At 38.9% G+C, this 18,371-nt stretch overlaps 1 protein-coding gene across 2 annotated transcripts in view; it reads left to right on the forward strand.

The window, feature by feature from the left end:
• Positions 1–18,371, forward strand: part of SOX6 (SRY-box 6) — a 458,732-nt gene that overhangs the window by 387,558 nt on the left and 52,803 nt on the right. Inside the window, exon 13 of one of the 2 annotated variants that reach the window (XM_023758148.1) lies at positions 3,879–3,926. The exons of the other annotated variant lie outside the window; for it this stretch is intronic. Within the exon in view, the coding sequence (XP_023613916.1) occupies positions 3,879–3,926 (48 nt within the window). The remainder of the gene's footprint in view (positions 1–3,878; positions 3,927–18,371) is intronic. 2 annotated transcript variants of the gene reach the window in all.

Here is an 18,371-nt window from a genome sequence, read left to right on the forward strand (position 1 = left end):
ACAAATCAGATAAAAACCCCTGCTCTCATAGAGCTGACATTCTAATAGGGGGACACAGATGACCAAAAAAAATAATATGAAATATATAATGCAATGCCAGCAGTATTAGGAGTGAATAAGTGCCTTGAGAAAAATAGAAGCAAGTTCAGGGAATAGGGATTGTGGGGTTGCTCCTTTAGACAGGGAGGTAAGGACTCTCTGAGAAAGTGACACTGAGTAAAGATATGAATGAAGTCATGGTGCAGGGAGGTCCTGCGAGGAGCTGGAGTAAGAGCATCCAGCAATGGGAACATTAGCGTAGAGGCCCTTGGGGTGTAGGACCAATGACCAGAAGGCAAGTGTGGCAGGTGCTGCATGAGAGAAGGGGACGCATGGGACAGAGCATGGTAGACCTTGTGGGCCTTGGAAAGACTTTGCATTTTACTCTGTGGTGGGAACCCTTAGATGGGTTTTGTCGAGAGCATTAACATGATATGACTTACCTACAAAAAGATCATTCGTGTGATGTGTGAGAATGGACTGTAGGAGGTTAAGAACGGGGGACAGTTGAGAGGCTTTTGTAGTTTATTGAGTGAAAAAATCTGATTATTTGATGAATGAATGATCCTTGCCATTCCGTGGCTTATTGCTGCATCACTGCAATTTCTGCCTCCCTCTTCACATAGCTGTCTTCTGTGTCTCTGTCTCTCCAAATCTCCCTCTTCTTAGAAGGACGTTAGTCATTGGATGTAGTTCCACCCTAATCCAGGATGACCTTATTTTAACTTGATTATATCTGCAAAGACCCTATTTCCAAATAAGGCCCCATTTTCAGGTACCAAAGGTGAGGACTTGAATATATCTTTTTGGGGGACACAAGTCAACCAATTAGTGGGATACAGAGCCATTGCTCATTTCATATCATCCTCCCATTCTTGATGGATCTATATTCGTTAGCTAGGAGACAGCTGGGACACTGGGGGCTGGGAAGGGGTTTGAGGGGATGGAACTCTCATAGCATGTCTGTGACCAAAGCCCTCACCAGCTTAGCTCTGGAAGTGTTGACTTCCCAAAGCTTAACAAAGAATTCAACTTTACTCTCAGTTCTCATTGCATTGAATTACTGAAGTTAACATTAAATATGTATGTATACGTGTGTGTGTGTGTGTGTGTGTGTGTGTGTGTGGTATGTGTGTGTGTGTATATTATTATTGGACACCCTGCCTTGATTGATCCTCAGGTCGGAGAGAGACTATCTGGGGGAATGGCAGGTCTTTTGGTGCCTGTTAAGCCATAAACATTTATATACTTGGGACTTGTCAGGCACTTGCCAGCCACTGGATCTGTTCAGTCAAGTGCTTCATTCCCCATGAAGTGCTTCATCCTTGGCAGTGGGCTCACAAGGCAGAGCTCTTCTTGAAGAGATGCCTGAACAGATGGTCAGGACCACAAGGAAAAAAAGGTTTTGTCCCCAAACCTCTTCTACCTCTCTGATATTAAAGATAAACACAGAGTCATTCTTTAACCTAAGATACTGTCTTGGGCTCAGTGAGAACACCATGGAATAATAACATATTTAATTTTAATGTAAATAACTTCCTAAGATTCTTTCTTGGAACATGGGTAGGTAAAGAAGTTTTGGCATAGGGCTAATGAGTGGGAAATTGGGTTAAAAATGAGGGTTTATGCACCATGGACCATCTCCTACTTTACAATTTTGTCCAGGGTTAATCCTAAAATTAATTTGAGACACATGTCAGTGATTTGTTTAATTGAGTCTTTTTTATTTATTAGTTTTCAAATGAAGTAATATATACTTACTGAAAATTCTGGTAATACAGAAAGATATATGGTGAAAAGCTAATTAGCCTCCTCACCCCATTAACTACCATTAATGATTCAAAAATTTTCTTTGAGTAGTAACAACCATTAGTGATTCAAAAATTTTCTTTGCATATATGAGAAAGTATTAATGATTTTAAAAATATATATTCTCACTTGGAATAGTAGTCACTGAGTCTCACCAACTACGTGATATTTGGCAAGTGGGTTAACCTCTCTGACTCTCAATTCCTTCATCTATAATATAAAAGTAGTGATCTGGGTTACAATGACATAAGCTAATGTGAATATACCCAGCCCAACTCCTGGTACAGAGTAGGAACTTTCTTATCTTATGTTTCCATACCTTTTTTTAAACTGAATTTATTGGAGTGATAATGGTTCACCAAAACATACATCATCTACACACTGAATTGTGTGTCCACCTCCCCAAGCAAAGTTTCTTTCTGTCCCCACTTTCCCCTGCCTTTGCCCACCTCCATCTCCACCTCCCCCTGTTTCCCTCTGGCTATCACCACACTGTTGTCCATGTCTATGTGTTATGTAAATATGTTTTTTTGGTTAATCTCTTCACCTTCTTTCATCCAACCCCCCCCCCACACCCCTCCCCACTGACAGCTGTCAGTCTGTTCCATGTATTCTTTCTAACTAAATCATGGTGGGTTTTAAATATGTGGAACAAATATACTACTTTGTCACAGATATGAGATACTCACACAATAGTAGGAGAGTCAGTAGAAGGAAGCAGTAGACGTGATGGCATATTGGCCAACTCACATACTTAAACTCCTTTCCAACTGAGGTAATATACAAAGTTAGAAACTTCAGATTTATTAGATTAAATCAGGGTTTCTCAGCCTTGGCATTATTAACATTTTTGCCCTGGTAATTCTTGGGGCTACTAATTTGGCCTCTATTTATTAGATGTCAGCAGCATTCCCCCCTTTTGTGACAATTAAAAATGACTTTAGACATTGCCAGATGTCTTCTATTGGGGGAGGGAGGACAAAATTACCGCTAATTGAAAAACATTGGGCTTAGTAAAATATATTTAGAATTAATACATTTCAGAAATTTCATTCCACAAAAAACTAATTATTTCATTTAAATAGCCACATTATTATTAAATTACGAAAAATAACTTGCCTTTGACTAATGTCATGAATGAAATATTTCTTTGAAAAATACATATGGAAATTTTTGTTTGGAATATTAACATAAAGAGTATTTAAAATAGAATGTGTATATATGCTATTTAGTTTTTGGGGAAAAGAGACATGTGTTCAGTACTGGTGCAGCAATTCGGCCTTTCAGTGAAGGCCCTCAGTCCTATTAAGCAGGCTTAGAATAGCAGCATCCTGATCCATAACCTAGCAGGACATTGGCACTGGACACACCTTGCTTTCAGCAGTGACTCTCTGCGTCTGACACTGTGACCCGAGATAGTTGAATTTGTACCATCAATTGGAGTTGAAGTTCAAAGTTAATCCACTATTAACTTCAAACACAGGTCAATTTTAAGTATTTCTCACTGAGTTTCTTAATTCATTTTGGAAGAAGACGTCTGAGGTTCTGAAATAAGAACACCTTATTTCACACCAGAAGACAAGGAAGAGAGATGAGAGATTAGGCTAAGATCAAAAGTAATGATGAAAAACCAAACTTGACCTAAAACATATCACACTGAATATGACTGAGCCCCTGAGGGGAAGCAGCAGGGTGATTTCTACAGAACCAGAAAGCCCTGGTTTCCCAGTTAAAGGGAGTTGTCTCAGCCAATGACTTTACTGGTTGAATTTGGAGCATTGGAAAAGTCCATGACATTCAGGGATGTGTTCACAAGCTCTCCTTAACTTTTGTGAGCTCCCTCCCCAATTTGAACATACATTTTGTGATTTTATAGGCTTTGTTTAGTTTCTAGAGTCAGCATCTATTCTTGCTTATTAAGTTAGTTGCAGTCAGAAGAGTAAATTTAGAACGTTAAAGGACTTCTGTTATGGTAGATTTGGTTCTCTTATAATCAAAATAACCCATCTTAATTTTATGAACTTCCATAGGACACTACTTTTTCTTCTGGAGGATCAGACCTTCTGAAGTCAAAGAGGGTAAATATATAATGTGAAATAAGGTTGATAAAATGGATTGTTTCAAATTCAATTTAACTGTCTTCAAAATTGTCCATTTTGGAATTATCTCAGTTTCCGTAAATATAAAGATCTATAAATTAGATTTATGAATTTGTTCTCATAATCTGTAATACAGTTTTAGAAAATTTTTCACAGTGTTGCTGTCATAAAACTTTATAATTTATTAAGCATCCCTGGTTGCTCTCTTATTTGGACATTCTTTATAAAGGGGTGTGTCATAGAAGCAGATGATGAGGTGGAAATTAGCGAGCAGGTTTATTGGGGAGTTCTCTTTCTGATTGCCACCTATGTAATGGAAAGGATCAAAGCAATGCAGTCTCAACCAACCTCAGCCAAGCCCATAGGAAGCTTGGAGGCTGCTATGTCCATTCAGAATTGCCCCAAGTGGAGGGGGTGAGTTTTTACACACTTGTGTCAACCAGTTTTTGGATGAGGGCTTCCTTTGGAAGTCTCTTCAGCTAGGTCAATGCCAAACAGCTGAGGGTGAGCTACCAACATATTTTGCAGCTGAGGGAATAAATCTTTCAGTCCTAAAGGAGAAATCTGGGCAGTGCATCACAATGTCCATTGTAGATTTTTTATATGACATGTAGTAACATTAGATGTATATAAAACATGTTTGATATGTACATAAATGTGGACAAGCATTTACTACACAGGCATAGAAGTGCTTGTGTCTTTATAATATGGAATCGCAGATATGTTCATATGAATACATGTCTACCCATGGTGCATTTCACCTTATTGGGTAAATCCCTATTTTGGCGCTTTTAAAATGAAACATTGTTAACTTGATCAGCCAGAACGGCACCAACGGAGATGTTCTGGTTGGTTGTGTCACAAGATATTTAGGGTCTGTTAAATATATAGATTGTAGGGACAATAGACTGTAACGGCACCTTAGGAGCTGTTCTGCCCCATCATTTCCACATAGCTTCTATGCATGGACTGTGAGTGCCTTGCCAGCAGAAGTCTAAGTTACTGCCCTGGCTTTTAGCTTTCCACACCAAGAACACCAGCCATCTCTATCCCTCAGTACCAGTGCAATTAGATTAGATTATAAGCTAATTGCTTACCAACTTTTGTTGTTTTGACATCTCTAAGACAGAGTATTTTAGCCATAACAGTACACAGCAGAGTTTTAAATAAGATGCTTCTAAATGTTCTTAGAGGTAAGTTAGAAGAGAGGCAAGGCAGGGTGGGCTTTCTTAGTGTTAAATGTGTTCTCTGACTTTTCTGAGCTTCTTAATGTTTGAATGTTGACTTGAAGATTGGTTAGAGTACTGTCCTTCATAGGTATTATACAACTTGGGAATCTGGTTAATTAGCTCATTTTAATCATCTTGAGGAGCCAGTAGACTGATTGCCTACTGATCAGAGCTGCTCATAAATAGGTAGATTATACATCCGTACACATGTAACCTGAACTGCTGTCCCCCTCATCTTTGGATAGTTTCTTAGGAAAAAAGCTTGACCTCATTGGGTGTCAAAGTGAGCTGCCGTGGACACTATGATCACACTTTGCCTGCCTCTCAAGTATGTTTGTGGGATTAAGACTGCACAGTGAAAGATTGGATGGGACATTACATTTGATCTAGTCCAATTGCTTCAATTCACAAATGGGAAAACGAAGACCTAGAGAAAGACAATGACTTGCCCATGATCACACAGTGTATTCATGGCAGAGCATGAATTAAGCCCCAGCTTTTTCTTAGTCAATAACATTACTATTTTTAGAATAGTACCAGATTAATTTTCTATGAGATCTTTAAGCCTATTACATACAAAACTACTTACACTGGCAGTCTCAACCCTTAGATGGAATAAGCCAGGGTGAAAATAAACTGAAACTATGAAGCAGAAAAACACTGAGCTCCCTGACTCCTGTATACTTGTCACCTTCTGTCAAGGTGGGACATTCTTCCCTGCCATGATATCCACTGGTTCTGGCTGCGGAGAGATACCAGTCAGGAAACAGAAGGTTGAACGATGTAGATAGAGACAGACGTGGTGGCTAGACCCAGAGCAGTGTTAGAATTAGAGACTATGGGTTTTGGAGTTGATTAAAACTGGGCCTCAGTGTCCAGGGTTAATCTTGGAAGTCACCTGTGTTATTTTCTAATGTTATTTAGGTGAGTGACTTAATCTCTGTGAATCTCAATGAGCACATCTATAAAATAAAGGCAATTATCCTTTTCTTGAAGGATTGTTTTGAGGAAAAACATGTCTAGAGTACCTGATACAGAATATATTCTATTAATGTTAGGACCTTTTTCCTCTTTAAGGTCTCAGCAGGTTGTCAAATCTATTGTTAATTTTGTTAAATTTTCACTCTTGATATTCTCCAATGATGAATGGGTTAACCTACTGCTTCTTGGGGCCAAAATGTCTTAAGATAGAGTAGAAGGTTAGTAAGAAACTAATAGCCACCTTATTACAAAATCAAGATACACATTTTTCTTTTTCATTCTTCCAATAACTTGCATGTACTAGCTACCTGCTATGATCTGGCCATGGCGAAGATAATAATGTTCAAATTTGATTACATTATATTGCTGGGGAGCTTCTGTCCCTACTAATTTAATATATACTTTAACATATTTCCAGAAAATCTGAATTTCAATCTATGATTTTTGAAAATACTTAACCTGATTTTTGATAACCATATGAATTTCTCATGCCAAAATGATACTTTTTCAATCATGGAAATAATAATCCAATCACTGAGGTACCATGTAAACTTGTTCTTGTTTATTCAAAAAAGCAGTTGTTCATTTTTCACAAGTGTAAATTCTTGCTCATCACCCATAGTTTGCAAAAAAAAAATCAGAATGTTTCTTGAGTATTACATTGATGTCATAATACTGCCCCCTTTTACTGGAAATGAAAAACATATTGGATGTCTTCTGCTCCACATTGTCAATGGCCACAGCTCCTTGTTATTTGTACAATTGATTCAAATATTCATTGTTGCGTGACAGGATACGTTCAGACAGAAGATCAATATAGCCATAAAACAATAAGCAAAAGAGGATTGTGAGCAAATGATTTCGCAAAGTGTGTTTGGAATGACTGAGTTTTTATATAACACACAGAATAGCGAGATTTTGTTGTTTCCAAAGGAGTTCATAGTACTGATTAATCAGGAAGGTTGTTTTTGTGAGCGTTTAACTAACATGCTCAGCTGCAGCGCTCCTTTCCATGTTAACCTGTTCCCAAGATAACAACGTGTTATGAGGGGTGTGGACACATTAGACAATTTACAATAAAATAAAATTTAAATTTTAACATCCTCATTTACAAAGCAGAACAGTAGTTGGTTTTTAAAAAACATTTATGTAGCATTTTTCACATCATGACAAGAAATATTTTTGTAATGCTTCTATGTTTTAAAAATATTATCACATATTTATCTCTCTTGAACCTTTCCAAATTTGGGGATGTAGTGATACTATCCTGTTTTGCAGATTAGGAATGTAAGTCCAGCCCTAGATCACGTTCTTGCTCTCCCTCTAATTTTCTCCATCAGCATTCCTTCTCTTCATCATCTCACTTGTTCCCTCCATCTCTGTGAGATTGACGGGGCAGTTTTATTCAGAATTTAAAAGAAGACATACATCTGAGTTTCAAACATCAATTTTAATGAAGGGAATGCTAAAATCATGAGATAAAGAAGTCCACCTACATACATATGCTTCATGCATATTTCTTTGAAAAGGATAGTTATTTATACTTGTGATGGTGTTTTTCTAAAACAGTATACACAGATCAAAATGCTATAAAGTTAGAAAAAATATAAGTTTTATTAATTTTAGGTTTTATGTTTGAACCAATAACATTGGGCAACTATGCAGTGCTGTGTGTAGGCTTCTGGCTGAAGGTAATCATTAAGTTCCATTTATTTCTGTTGTCAGGGCTACTTGATTGGTTGCCTAGCTACTAGTTTAAGATCTAATCCATGAAAACAACAACAAACTTGTTTGGTTTCTTTCTTCTCTGCACGTAAAATGGAAAAAATGGTGAGAATTTATATAGGTTTACAAGGTTGAAGATACTTCCTAGGGATGGGGTGGGGAAAGAGCAACACAGGGCTTTTAGGTTTGTTTACAAGTATCTTAAATTAACATGCCATTCCCAGTGGAAGGATCTCCCAGAGCAAGGGTTAAAATTAGATACATCACAGTCCAAAACTCAAAGACTTGTTGGTTTGAGTATGTATGGAGCAGATTTACTCATAATGAGGATTTTATAGACCTAACCTCCGGCTATGGCAAGTACATCCTAATCCTTAATCGTTCTGGATCTAATCTCTTAATCCTCCTAGATCAGCTGTCCTTAACATTTTTGGTTTTAGGGCTCCTTTACAGTCTTAAAAATTATTAAGAACCCCAAAGAGTTTTTACTTATGTGGGATATATCTATCAATATTTACCATATGAGATAGTAAGACTGAAGAATTAAAAATATGTATTTAGTTATTTGAAAATAATAGTAATAAACTCATTAGACGTTAATATAAATAGCACTTTTTAGTATTAAGTAAATTCTTCAAAATAAAAAAAAGGGAAGAAGACCAGCTTTGTTTTATATTTTTCCAAATCTCTTTAATGTCTGGCTAAGTGGAAAAGACAGCTTGATTCTCATATCTGCTTTGAATTCAATCTTTTGCTGTATCACAAGGCCATTAGGCCTTTAATAAATATTTCCTCCCTCTCTCCCTCTCTGTCTCTTTCTGTCTGTCTCTGTCTCCATCTCTCTCTCTCTTTCTTACTTTGTTCCTAGCTTCCACATTCACTTGGTTAGGTTGTGGATAAGAGCAAAGATTTGAAGTTAGACTGCCCAAGTTTCTCTAGGAAATGGGAATAGTCATAGTTTCTAAGCACAAGTGGTTGTTGTGAAGATTTAATCAAATAATCCATGTGCCAGGCCTTGTCCAGTGCCTGACCTATAACTGGTAGGAAGGCAGTTTGAAATAGATCATTGCCATAGCTAGTTTAGGTTTATCTTTATAGATATGAGCCATTAAAGGTGTGTGTGTGGATGGGGCACATTTAATCTGAACTGCATTTTAAGAAGACTATGTCAGTTTAAAGAAAGAATGGGAGAGACCTTTAGAGAAATGTGGACAATTGAAAAGCGAGTGTGTTTTGAGGCTGACTGACCTGAACCTGAGGTTCTGGTTCTATTCCTCACTAGCTCTGTGACCTCACTGAGCCTCGGTGTTCTCATCCATGGTTGGCAATACTTAGTTTCTTGGTTATTGGGAAGTCAGTCAGAAAACTGTAAGCCAGTTCCTAGGACCATGCCTTTAAAAAAATCCATTCCTTTCTCTTCTGTAGTATTAATTAAAATTTATTTAAATCTGCCTTAGATTCTTTTGCATTCTTCTCTTTCCTGAGGTTAGAGTGTGTTCCTTTGTCCTGGAGGCAGGCTTTTCCAATGGAAAGACAACCAATACACAGAGGAAGGATATGTCACAAACTTAGTATCCAGTGACTTAATGCTGTGCCACCCCACACAAGTAGTTCATCAACTATTCCTGAAGAATTCTCAACCTCCAAGTTAGATCAGTTCCACCCTAATCGCCTTTAGGATCCACTCAGTATACTAAACAATGTAAAAGTATCTGAAGCATCACATGGTCTCAAAGTGCTCAACTTAGTCTGAGTGCTATTTATATCATTATATTATAATCTTTGCTGATAGACCAGGTGTGATATTCTAGGACATGTGATAACTTGACTAATCAGAATATCTGGTTAAATGGAACATAACATTTCTCAGGCATGCCTCGCACACAGCAGGCACTCAATATAATATTAGCTGATTTAAGTTGATGCCAGTAACAAAATGTTCTGTACTTGTATTTGCAGATGTGAAAGTTCAGTCTCTTACAGCTGAATTTTTTTTTGAAGATTTGCTTAGGCCTTGTAGCAGTGGATGCGATGGATTGTACATTCACTCTTTCTTTTCCTCAGAGCTTTCTTTGCCTGCGACAATTTTAGGAAAATAATAGCAATCATTAGAATCTCAGTCTTTTCATTATTTGAAAGGCACTTTTTAAGCATTATTATCACACTTAATAGCCATCTTAAGAGGCAGAATTTTTATCACTCCTCTCCTACAGAGGAGAATGAAGTTCAAAGAGCTCAAATCATTTGCTTACCTTCACCCAGGTAGTGCCAATGTTGATGCTCTTCAAGTCCCCATTTTCAAATCTCTTTTCACAACAGAAGGAAGACTTCACCCTCCTCCCCAACACTAACCTCTTCCCACCTGTTCTGGTGAGCCCTGAATAGAAGCACAGAGCATATGAGCATACATTAGCTGTGACTCTGCATGAGTGTGTGTGTGTGTGTGTGTGTGTGTGTGTGTATCTGTCTGTCTGTCTTTAAATCTATATCTATGGGCATCGATGTCTGCTGTTGTCTGTCTATCTGATTGTGTGCACATGTGAGTATGCCTGTGTACTTATCAGCATCTCTTTGTGTCTGTGTGTTTGTCTGGATGTGTATCTGTCTATCTGTGTTTGTGTGTCTATAAGTATGTCTGTGGGTCCATGTCTGTGTCCTTCTCTGAATCTGTGTGTCAGTATGTCTATGTCTGTTGATCTAGGTATGTATATGTCTATATAATAGTGTATGTGTGTGTCTTTGTGTAAGTCTGTTTGTATTGTACTCTCTTCTCTTTGTGGAATTAGGTATTAATATACTTGATTATTTTCATTTTCACCTTGTAGGCATACAACTATGTACGAAGAGTACATATGAAAACTCTGCACATAGATGTACTTTATGCATTATTTCTATTACTGTTTCCCTCTCAGCATTGTCTTAAACCTGGTTGTCAAAAATTTGCCATTAGGGCCGAAACCGGTTTGGCTCAGTGGATAGAGCATCGGCCTGCGGACTGAAGGGTCCCAGGTTCGATTCCAGTCAAGGGCATGTACCTGGGTTGCGGGCACATCCCCAGTGGGAGATGTGCAGGAGGCAGCTGATCGATGTTTCTCTCTCATCGATGTTTCTGACTCTCTATCTCTCTCCCTTCCTCTCTGTAAAAAATCAATAAAATATATTTAAAAAAATTTTGCCATTAGGAGCACTCTGGCAGAAGTTCACTTTTATCTAAGATCCAGTTTGCAATTTTTGACATTTGCAACTAAGATTAGAATGTTCCAAAGTGCTGTCTTCCCTCTGTGGATGGAAATGCTTGCTTTTGTTTTTGGTGCAACCCTGATTTGCTCTTTATATATTTTTATAAATGTTGTCAACAGTATTGGTTCTGAAATAACACAAAGGGTGTCTTGTAAGATGCATTGTCCAGTAGTTTTAGTTCCCTAACCATTCTAGGCTTCCAATCCCTATAGTTTTCAACAAAGAAGATCACTGCACATCAGTTTATCAATACCTTTCTATTCCTTAAGAAGATGAGTTCTCTAATTTTAATAACACTCCTACAAAGGAGATGACAACAAGTTTAGTCTTTCTTATTCTAGCCCATTAATGTGACTGCTGTAAAATAGTTTCCCCAGTTCTAGGCAAAACATTGGTAATGGAAGAGGAATATGACCCTTTGAAATCAATCACATCTAGGTACAAAACTCAGCTTCACCTCGACTGGTTTGGCTCCGTGGTTGAGCATCGACCCATGAATCAAGAGGTCACTAATTCAGTTCCCAGTCAGGGCACATGCCTGGGTTGCTGGCTTGATCCCCAGTAGGGGGTGTGGAGGAGGCAGCTGATTGATGATGTTTCTCTCTCATTGATGTTTCTATCTCTCTCATTTTCTCTCTCTAAAAATCAACAAAACTCAGCTTCACAGATTAAGTTGTGATTTCATTTCAATACTACATGTATTACTAGCTATGTTACCTGGGGCCTGTTACTTTTCTGTGCCTTTGTTTACTCACTTGGAAGGTAGGTGTGATGAATATCCTATATAATAAAAGGCTAATATTCAAATCAATAAAACAGCAGAACGACTGGTCGCTATGATGCGCACTGACCACCGGGGGCAGATGCTCAATGCAGGAGCTGCCCCCTGGTGGTCAGTGTGCTCCCACTGGGGGAGCACTGCTCAGCCAGAAGCCTTGAGCTGGGCTCACAGCTGGCGAGCGCATTGGCGGTGGCAGTCGGACATCCCCTGAGGGCTCTCGGACTGCGACAGGGTGCAGGCCGGGCTGAGAGGACCCCCCCCACCTCCGCAAGTGCACGAATTTCATGCACCGGGCCTCTAGTACCATATAAGATTGTGGGAACATTAAATGAGGTAATGTATATAAAGTAAGGTGGATGCAAACAAATATTCTTCTGGATCCTTTGTTGTTTGCAACCATATGACATGACAGACATTAGGCAGGGAGAGCTCACCATCTGATATATGGGGGCTTGTGATGGATTCTTGGGATTCAGATAAATGTTGACCAGCCCCTTTCTACCCTGAAGGAAAATATAGTCTGATTTGGGAGAAAGGACAGATGCATATAGAAGGGAACCTGACAATGTGAGGTCCAGGTGCCAAATGAGTGAAGGGAGCTGCCAAGGTAATTAAGCTCATGAAAATCAATGACAGGTGGAAAGAGAGGTTCTGTGAAGCAGGAAAGACTTAAAATGTCTCAAAGGAAGGGCAAGCAGGGTAGAGTATGCAGAGAAGAGTGAGCAGGCAGGGTTCTAGCAAGAGCCTGGATGGGGTCTGGGTCCTCTCATGTGGGGAATATGACTGGAGGACAGTTCATCCAGGAGAGGTGTAGAGAGGGGGCTGTTCAAATGATAGAAGCCCTGAAGGCCTGGCTAAGAAATTTAGCCCAGAGTTTTGTTTTTTGTGTGTTTTGTGAGTGCGTGCATGTGCGTGGGGGTGGGGGGGGAGAGAGAGAGAGAGAGAGAGAGAGAGAGAATGAAAAATAATGATGTTAGTGTGGCTTAGATAAATTGAGTGTATTTCTCAATGTAAATAAGCTTACAGAAAATCAACCTGTTTGTTACAGAAAAACTATAGGAGCAATTGCTAAGTGATAATCTTCGAAGTTTAAGACTCCTCAGAGTGTATAGAATTGTAAATCCAAATTAAAATTTGAAATAGTTTATATTAATTTATAGGCACTGGTGGATGATAGCTACTTTTATATAAACATCTCATTTGATTTTCATAAAAATCCTATGGAAGAGATTATTGTTATTCTCCAGTACAGATGAAAAGCACCAAGAATCATGGAGGTAACTCTAGGTTCAAATACCAGCTCTTCTCTGAGTAATTTTATACTTCCAGTGCACCATACTATTAGGTTACTATTATTATTGTTGAAGGAAGAGCCCAGGTCTTACTCTGCTCTTTCCCTAACACTGAGCCTAAAATGCTCAGTCATTATTCATTGATTGCTTGCTTGTGGCCAGAGACCAGACAGAGGAAGAAGTAGTTACTCTTGTAAGGATAAAAATGTATTTTCATCTGAGTCTGTCTAGGCCAGTGGTTCTCAACCTTCTGGCACTTTAAATACAGTTCCTCATGTTGTGACCCAACCATAAAATTATTTTCGTTGCTACTTCATAACTGTAATGTTGCTACTGTTATGAATCGTAATGTAAATATCTGGTATGCAGGATAGTCTTAGGTGACCCCTGTGAAAGGGTCGTTCGACTGCCAAAGGGGTCGTGACCCACAGGTTGGGAACCGCTGGTCTAGGCTTTAGTGAGTGGCCTCTTTCTGACAGGAAATTCACATTATAGGAGAGTTGCTTCTTTTTTTTTAATATATATTTTATTGATTTTTTACAGAGAGGAAGGGAGAGAGATAGAGTGTTAGAAACATCGATGAGAGAGAAACATCGATCAGCTGCCTCCTGCACATCTCCCACTGGGGATGTGCCCGAAACCCAGGTACATGCCCTTGACCGGAATCGAACCCGGGACCTTTCAGTCCTCAGGCCGACGCTCTATCCACTGAGCCAAACCGGTTTCGGCAGGAGAGTTGCTTCTTATTAGACTTTATGTAGAAAAATTTTTTTTCATTTTATTTTTTAAAAATTTTATTGGGGTGACATTGGTTAATAAGATTATATAAATTTCAAGATACAATTCTAGGATACATCATTTGTGTATTGTAAATTCAAATCTTCTCTTGTCACCGTGTACCTGACCCCTTGACCCTCGGATAACTTAGTTAGTGGTTAGAGGAATTTTCAAGTCTCCTTTAGCTATCCCGTGACTCTGCCTTCCTGCCACTCTCCCTCTGCCTTTTCTTCTGGAGGTTGTTGATCAGTTTCCCAGTACTTCTCTGCCTCCATATGGATGAGAGCACACTTCTGTCCTTTCCTTCTTACCCCCTCTCCCTATCTCTCTCTACTCCCCACCATTTCTCCTCTTCCTCTCTTGTTCCTTTTCCCTTTCCCTCACTTTTTTCTCTCTCTTTGACTCCCATTTTCCCACTCTCCCTACAGTCATGCAGCCTACTGCAGTCAGGGTGCTGTCTCTGACCTCCGAGGAGGGTTTTTCTCCAAGCTCTCAGAGCTGCAGAAGCAGCAGCAATCGCTGCATTTTTCCCAGGCAGGCCTCTAGTGTGTGATGCCTGCATCTCACCACCCATCTCCTCTGGTGTAAGGAGATATCCTGAGTGTGTCTAAGGATAGGGCTTGGAGACTTTGTAGAAGAATCAACCACACACGAAGGAGGTAACAGAGCTTAGGGAGGCTAGGAGACAACCAGTACAAAGTCATTCAGAGTCTAATGTTGATTTTACTTATTTAAATGGTGATGTGATAAAGTCTTAGATCTGAATACCTAGCTTCAGAAGTTAAATTTATAAAATGAATTCTGACTGACAAGACTTTGGAAACCAGTTGGGTCCTGATTTTCCTGATTTCATGACCTGTTCCTAAAACCGAGTCAAGCTGTACAGAAGAGGAGAAGGGATTCAGCTTGGGTTTTAAATTGGAGAACCTATCTTCTAGGTCTCTCTCTGACTCTTACTATCTGGGTGATCTTGGGGAAGTGTCTAATCTTACTGAGCCTTAGTACATTCTGTAAAATTGGAATGATTCTGCCTTACAAATGACATATGTGTATAAAGGACTTTGTAATTTTTAAGATGCTTGTGATCAGAAAGCTGAGTGTGGGCCATCATTTTTGTGTGAGGAGCAAGTAACAGTCAGTGATTTCCTCGAGGAAGCGAAGTTTTGAGCTGTGTGCTTCCGGCCTCCTGTTTTGTTGGAACAGGGTGCACGCAGAGCTGCCTCAGGCTGATAGCATACAGAAGTAGCATGTCGCCACGTTATTTTGATAAAACAATTTTTTGTTTAGCCTCTTTGTGGGTGGTGGAGGGAAGAAGAGGATGTAGAAAGGAAGTAAAGTCTATTTGAAGTGCATCAGGTCTGTTGTACCAGAGATCTCTGGAGTTCATAGGAAGCATTTATTATTTTCTCAAAGAATTAGCTGAGGACTAAGAATTAGCCAAATGTAAATGGTTTTACTGATTAGCACAATACAGCGAGATCACAATGCTCTATGAGTTAATGAATTTCACCTGGCTTCGTACAAACTAGTTTTCCAGAATCATGTCTGTAAGCATCTAATTTTAAATGAGGTAAAAGTATCTATAGGTGATGTTTGAGGGAATATTTAATACTGATGTATCATAAAGTGAAACTATACTGATAGTTTAGTTCCAGTATAGTGAAACTAACCCAAAGAATAAAGCTTGAAGTGAAATTGGTTTATCCAATAGGAAAAGTATGTGATTGGTTAGAACAATAGACAATGAATTTTAAAACAACTTAAACTACAGAGGGTGAGTGCGGTAAATCTAATAGCTGGTCCTCAAAGGAAAACTAACATTTCAAACCAAACAGTACCTAAAAAGAGATTATATTTATATTAAAACTTGTCTATTTCTTTGGTCTGAGCAATCTAATAATCCTGCCCTTCATATCACAGTAGCAGAAAGAGAACGCAGTCCACAACTTGAAGCCTTGTGTAAATTAGAAGTTTTAATATGCCAGTCCTGATGCAGGCAAGAAGGCAGGCCAGCCCTGTTAGCAATGGTTTTTCTATTCTTTTGGTCACTTCAGTTATGGAAAACTAAAATTTTAACCATAAATTCAAATGTGAGTTTTATTGAATCAGTGCAAAGAAGATTTAGTCTTCCTTTAGGTTGTGTTCTTTCAAATATATGCAGTAGCGTGAAATAAGAACTTTAATCTTAAAACTTTGTACCTTGTATACTGTTATGATCCTTTTTCCTTGTCCTTAATTAGTCTGAAAGTACCATTAAAAATTCCACACAGATTTAAAAACTGATAAATATAATGTCTACATGGAAAATTATTTGTTCTACAAATAACTTCTTTTTTTCACACTGTGTAAGTCCATTGCAGTTACGCTCATTAGACAATCTTTGGGATTGAACAAACAGCCTCTCTGCCTTGTATCCTGCTCTAGTTAATTTTCCAGGTTTGTCCTTGTCTAGGCAGGCGATGGAGAGGGGCAGGGAGAGCAGCTACCCCGGCATTAGAAATAAACGTGCTTGTTTATTGATGGTCCAGAAAGAGAGCCCTTGGGGTATCACTTGTATTTCATTTAGAAATTGTTACTGTAGTTCAAGCATCATCCCTCATTCTGCAGGAAAGATTAGTTACTCTGAAAGCCTTACTTTGAGGCTGGGAAATCTGATTCCAAATTTTAAAATATATTTACCATTTAGCTCCCAAACTTGAATTAGAAGACTTAGTTCTAATTTACTAACTAAATCATAAATTCAGCTTCACAGCTAATTATTATGTTGACACTTAAATTATGGCTGCAATGAAAAGCTGAAGATCAATTTCTGTTTTTGAGAAATAAAGTTGGTTTGGTCTTTTCCCTTTCTATTATGACCTAGAATACACTGCATTTCAAGTCTGAATTTCTGAAGGTGGAGATGTCGAACCTTTTATTTTTCTATTAGAATAACAACAAATAAAGCTCTCCCCCAAATATCCTTTACATGGGAATATTTCAAGTTCATGCCAAATTAAGGTCAGCTGCCATGAGCAGGTGGATTTTTTCTTTTTCCGTTTGTGGACACGGTGAAGGGAATAAAAGCACTTGCGCCCACCGTCCTGTCTGCGGGCTCTCTGATGACAAACGGCCGGTATGTGTCGAGCACATACCTCATTTACATCACATGCATAATGCACTCTATCGGGATATTAGCTTCCCGGGTTGGCGGTGTCGCCTAACACACACAGCGATCAGCACATTTTTTGAGGCTGCAATAATCAGAGGAATGCAGCGGAGATGTGGGAACAAGAGGAAATAACATGGCATAATGATGTACCCATCATTGTTCTGTTGTCATCCCTCCTAACCAGTTTGGTTTCCTTCGCAGCCTAACAAAAGGGTCATGAATTTAATAGAGTAGAACATGAAACTGGGTGCAAAAACAGTGCATCTACTCCTGAGCTCCACATTCAGAGGAAAGGGGGAACTATTGACTACACAGGGAACGAACTGCCCTGAGAGTGTTGTGGGCCTGTGCATATGCTTATGTCATCTTCAAAGGAGATGCGCAGCCTTTTACAAATGTGTCTAGCCTCATTTAATCTCGAGTAAGCATTTAGATATGAAAAAAAGTCAGAGTAGGAAATTAAATCTTCAAATATATGCAAAACATACGTTTCTAATAAAATATTGTCTGCTATATTAATAGCATGCTGTTTACAAAACGTATTCTTAGCATATTAACCTCTTCATGGTTTTCACACATGGACTGAAAGATAATAATCCCGTAGCAGTTTTCACCCATTGGTTCCAGATTTTAGCAAGAGTTCAATCCTGCAAGTATTTTACAAAGCAGTGTGCATGTCCCGGTTCTATAACAGTTGCAGTATTCCCAAATAACTCTTACACATGAGTTCAATAAATAATTGGAGGCCCAGATGTTTGAAACGGATATAGCAGAAACACTGGAGCTGTGTTTTAAATGCAGCTACTTTCCCTTTGTCCTCTCATCAACTTCACAGCATTGCACCCTGCCATTTTCAGTTCTCTTCTAATTAAACCTAGCTGAGCATTTGGCGTGTACGTGCTCCCACACGTGCCCCTCTCAGATGCAGCCTATGGAGGCTCCTGTGTTATTGTTGCTGACTTGAGACATTCCAAGGCGGAATTCGACTTCTTCAGACTGAGCTATAGCATTCTTTGTTCCATTAGTTCACCTCCCGATAAGGAAATTGCTCATATTGAGACATGGTTTTACAACTTCACATAGCAAATAACCGGAACTTCTGTGTAAGCTGTCTTCTTAGAGCCTCACTCATTTCTGTGTTCCTCAGTAGTGTCACTAAAGCAGGCTCACGGTCACTGATAAATGCATTTAAACACATATTAGGTATCAGTAAAAACCAAAAACATTCTTGACCTTGGTTTTAAAATA

Source organism: Myotis lucifugus, unplaced genomic scaffold (assembly GCF_000147115.1).
Source record: "Myotis lucifugus unplaced genomic scaffold, Myoluc2.0 scaffold_124, whole genome shotgun sequence".
NCBI lineage: Eukaryota > Metazoa > Chordata > Mammalia > Chiroptera > Vespertilionidae > Myotis > Myotis lucifugus.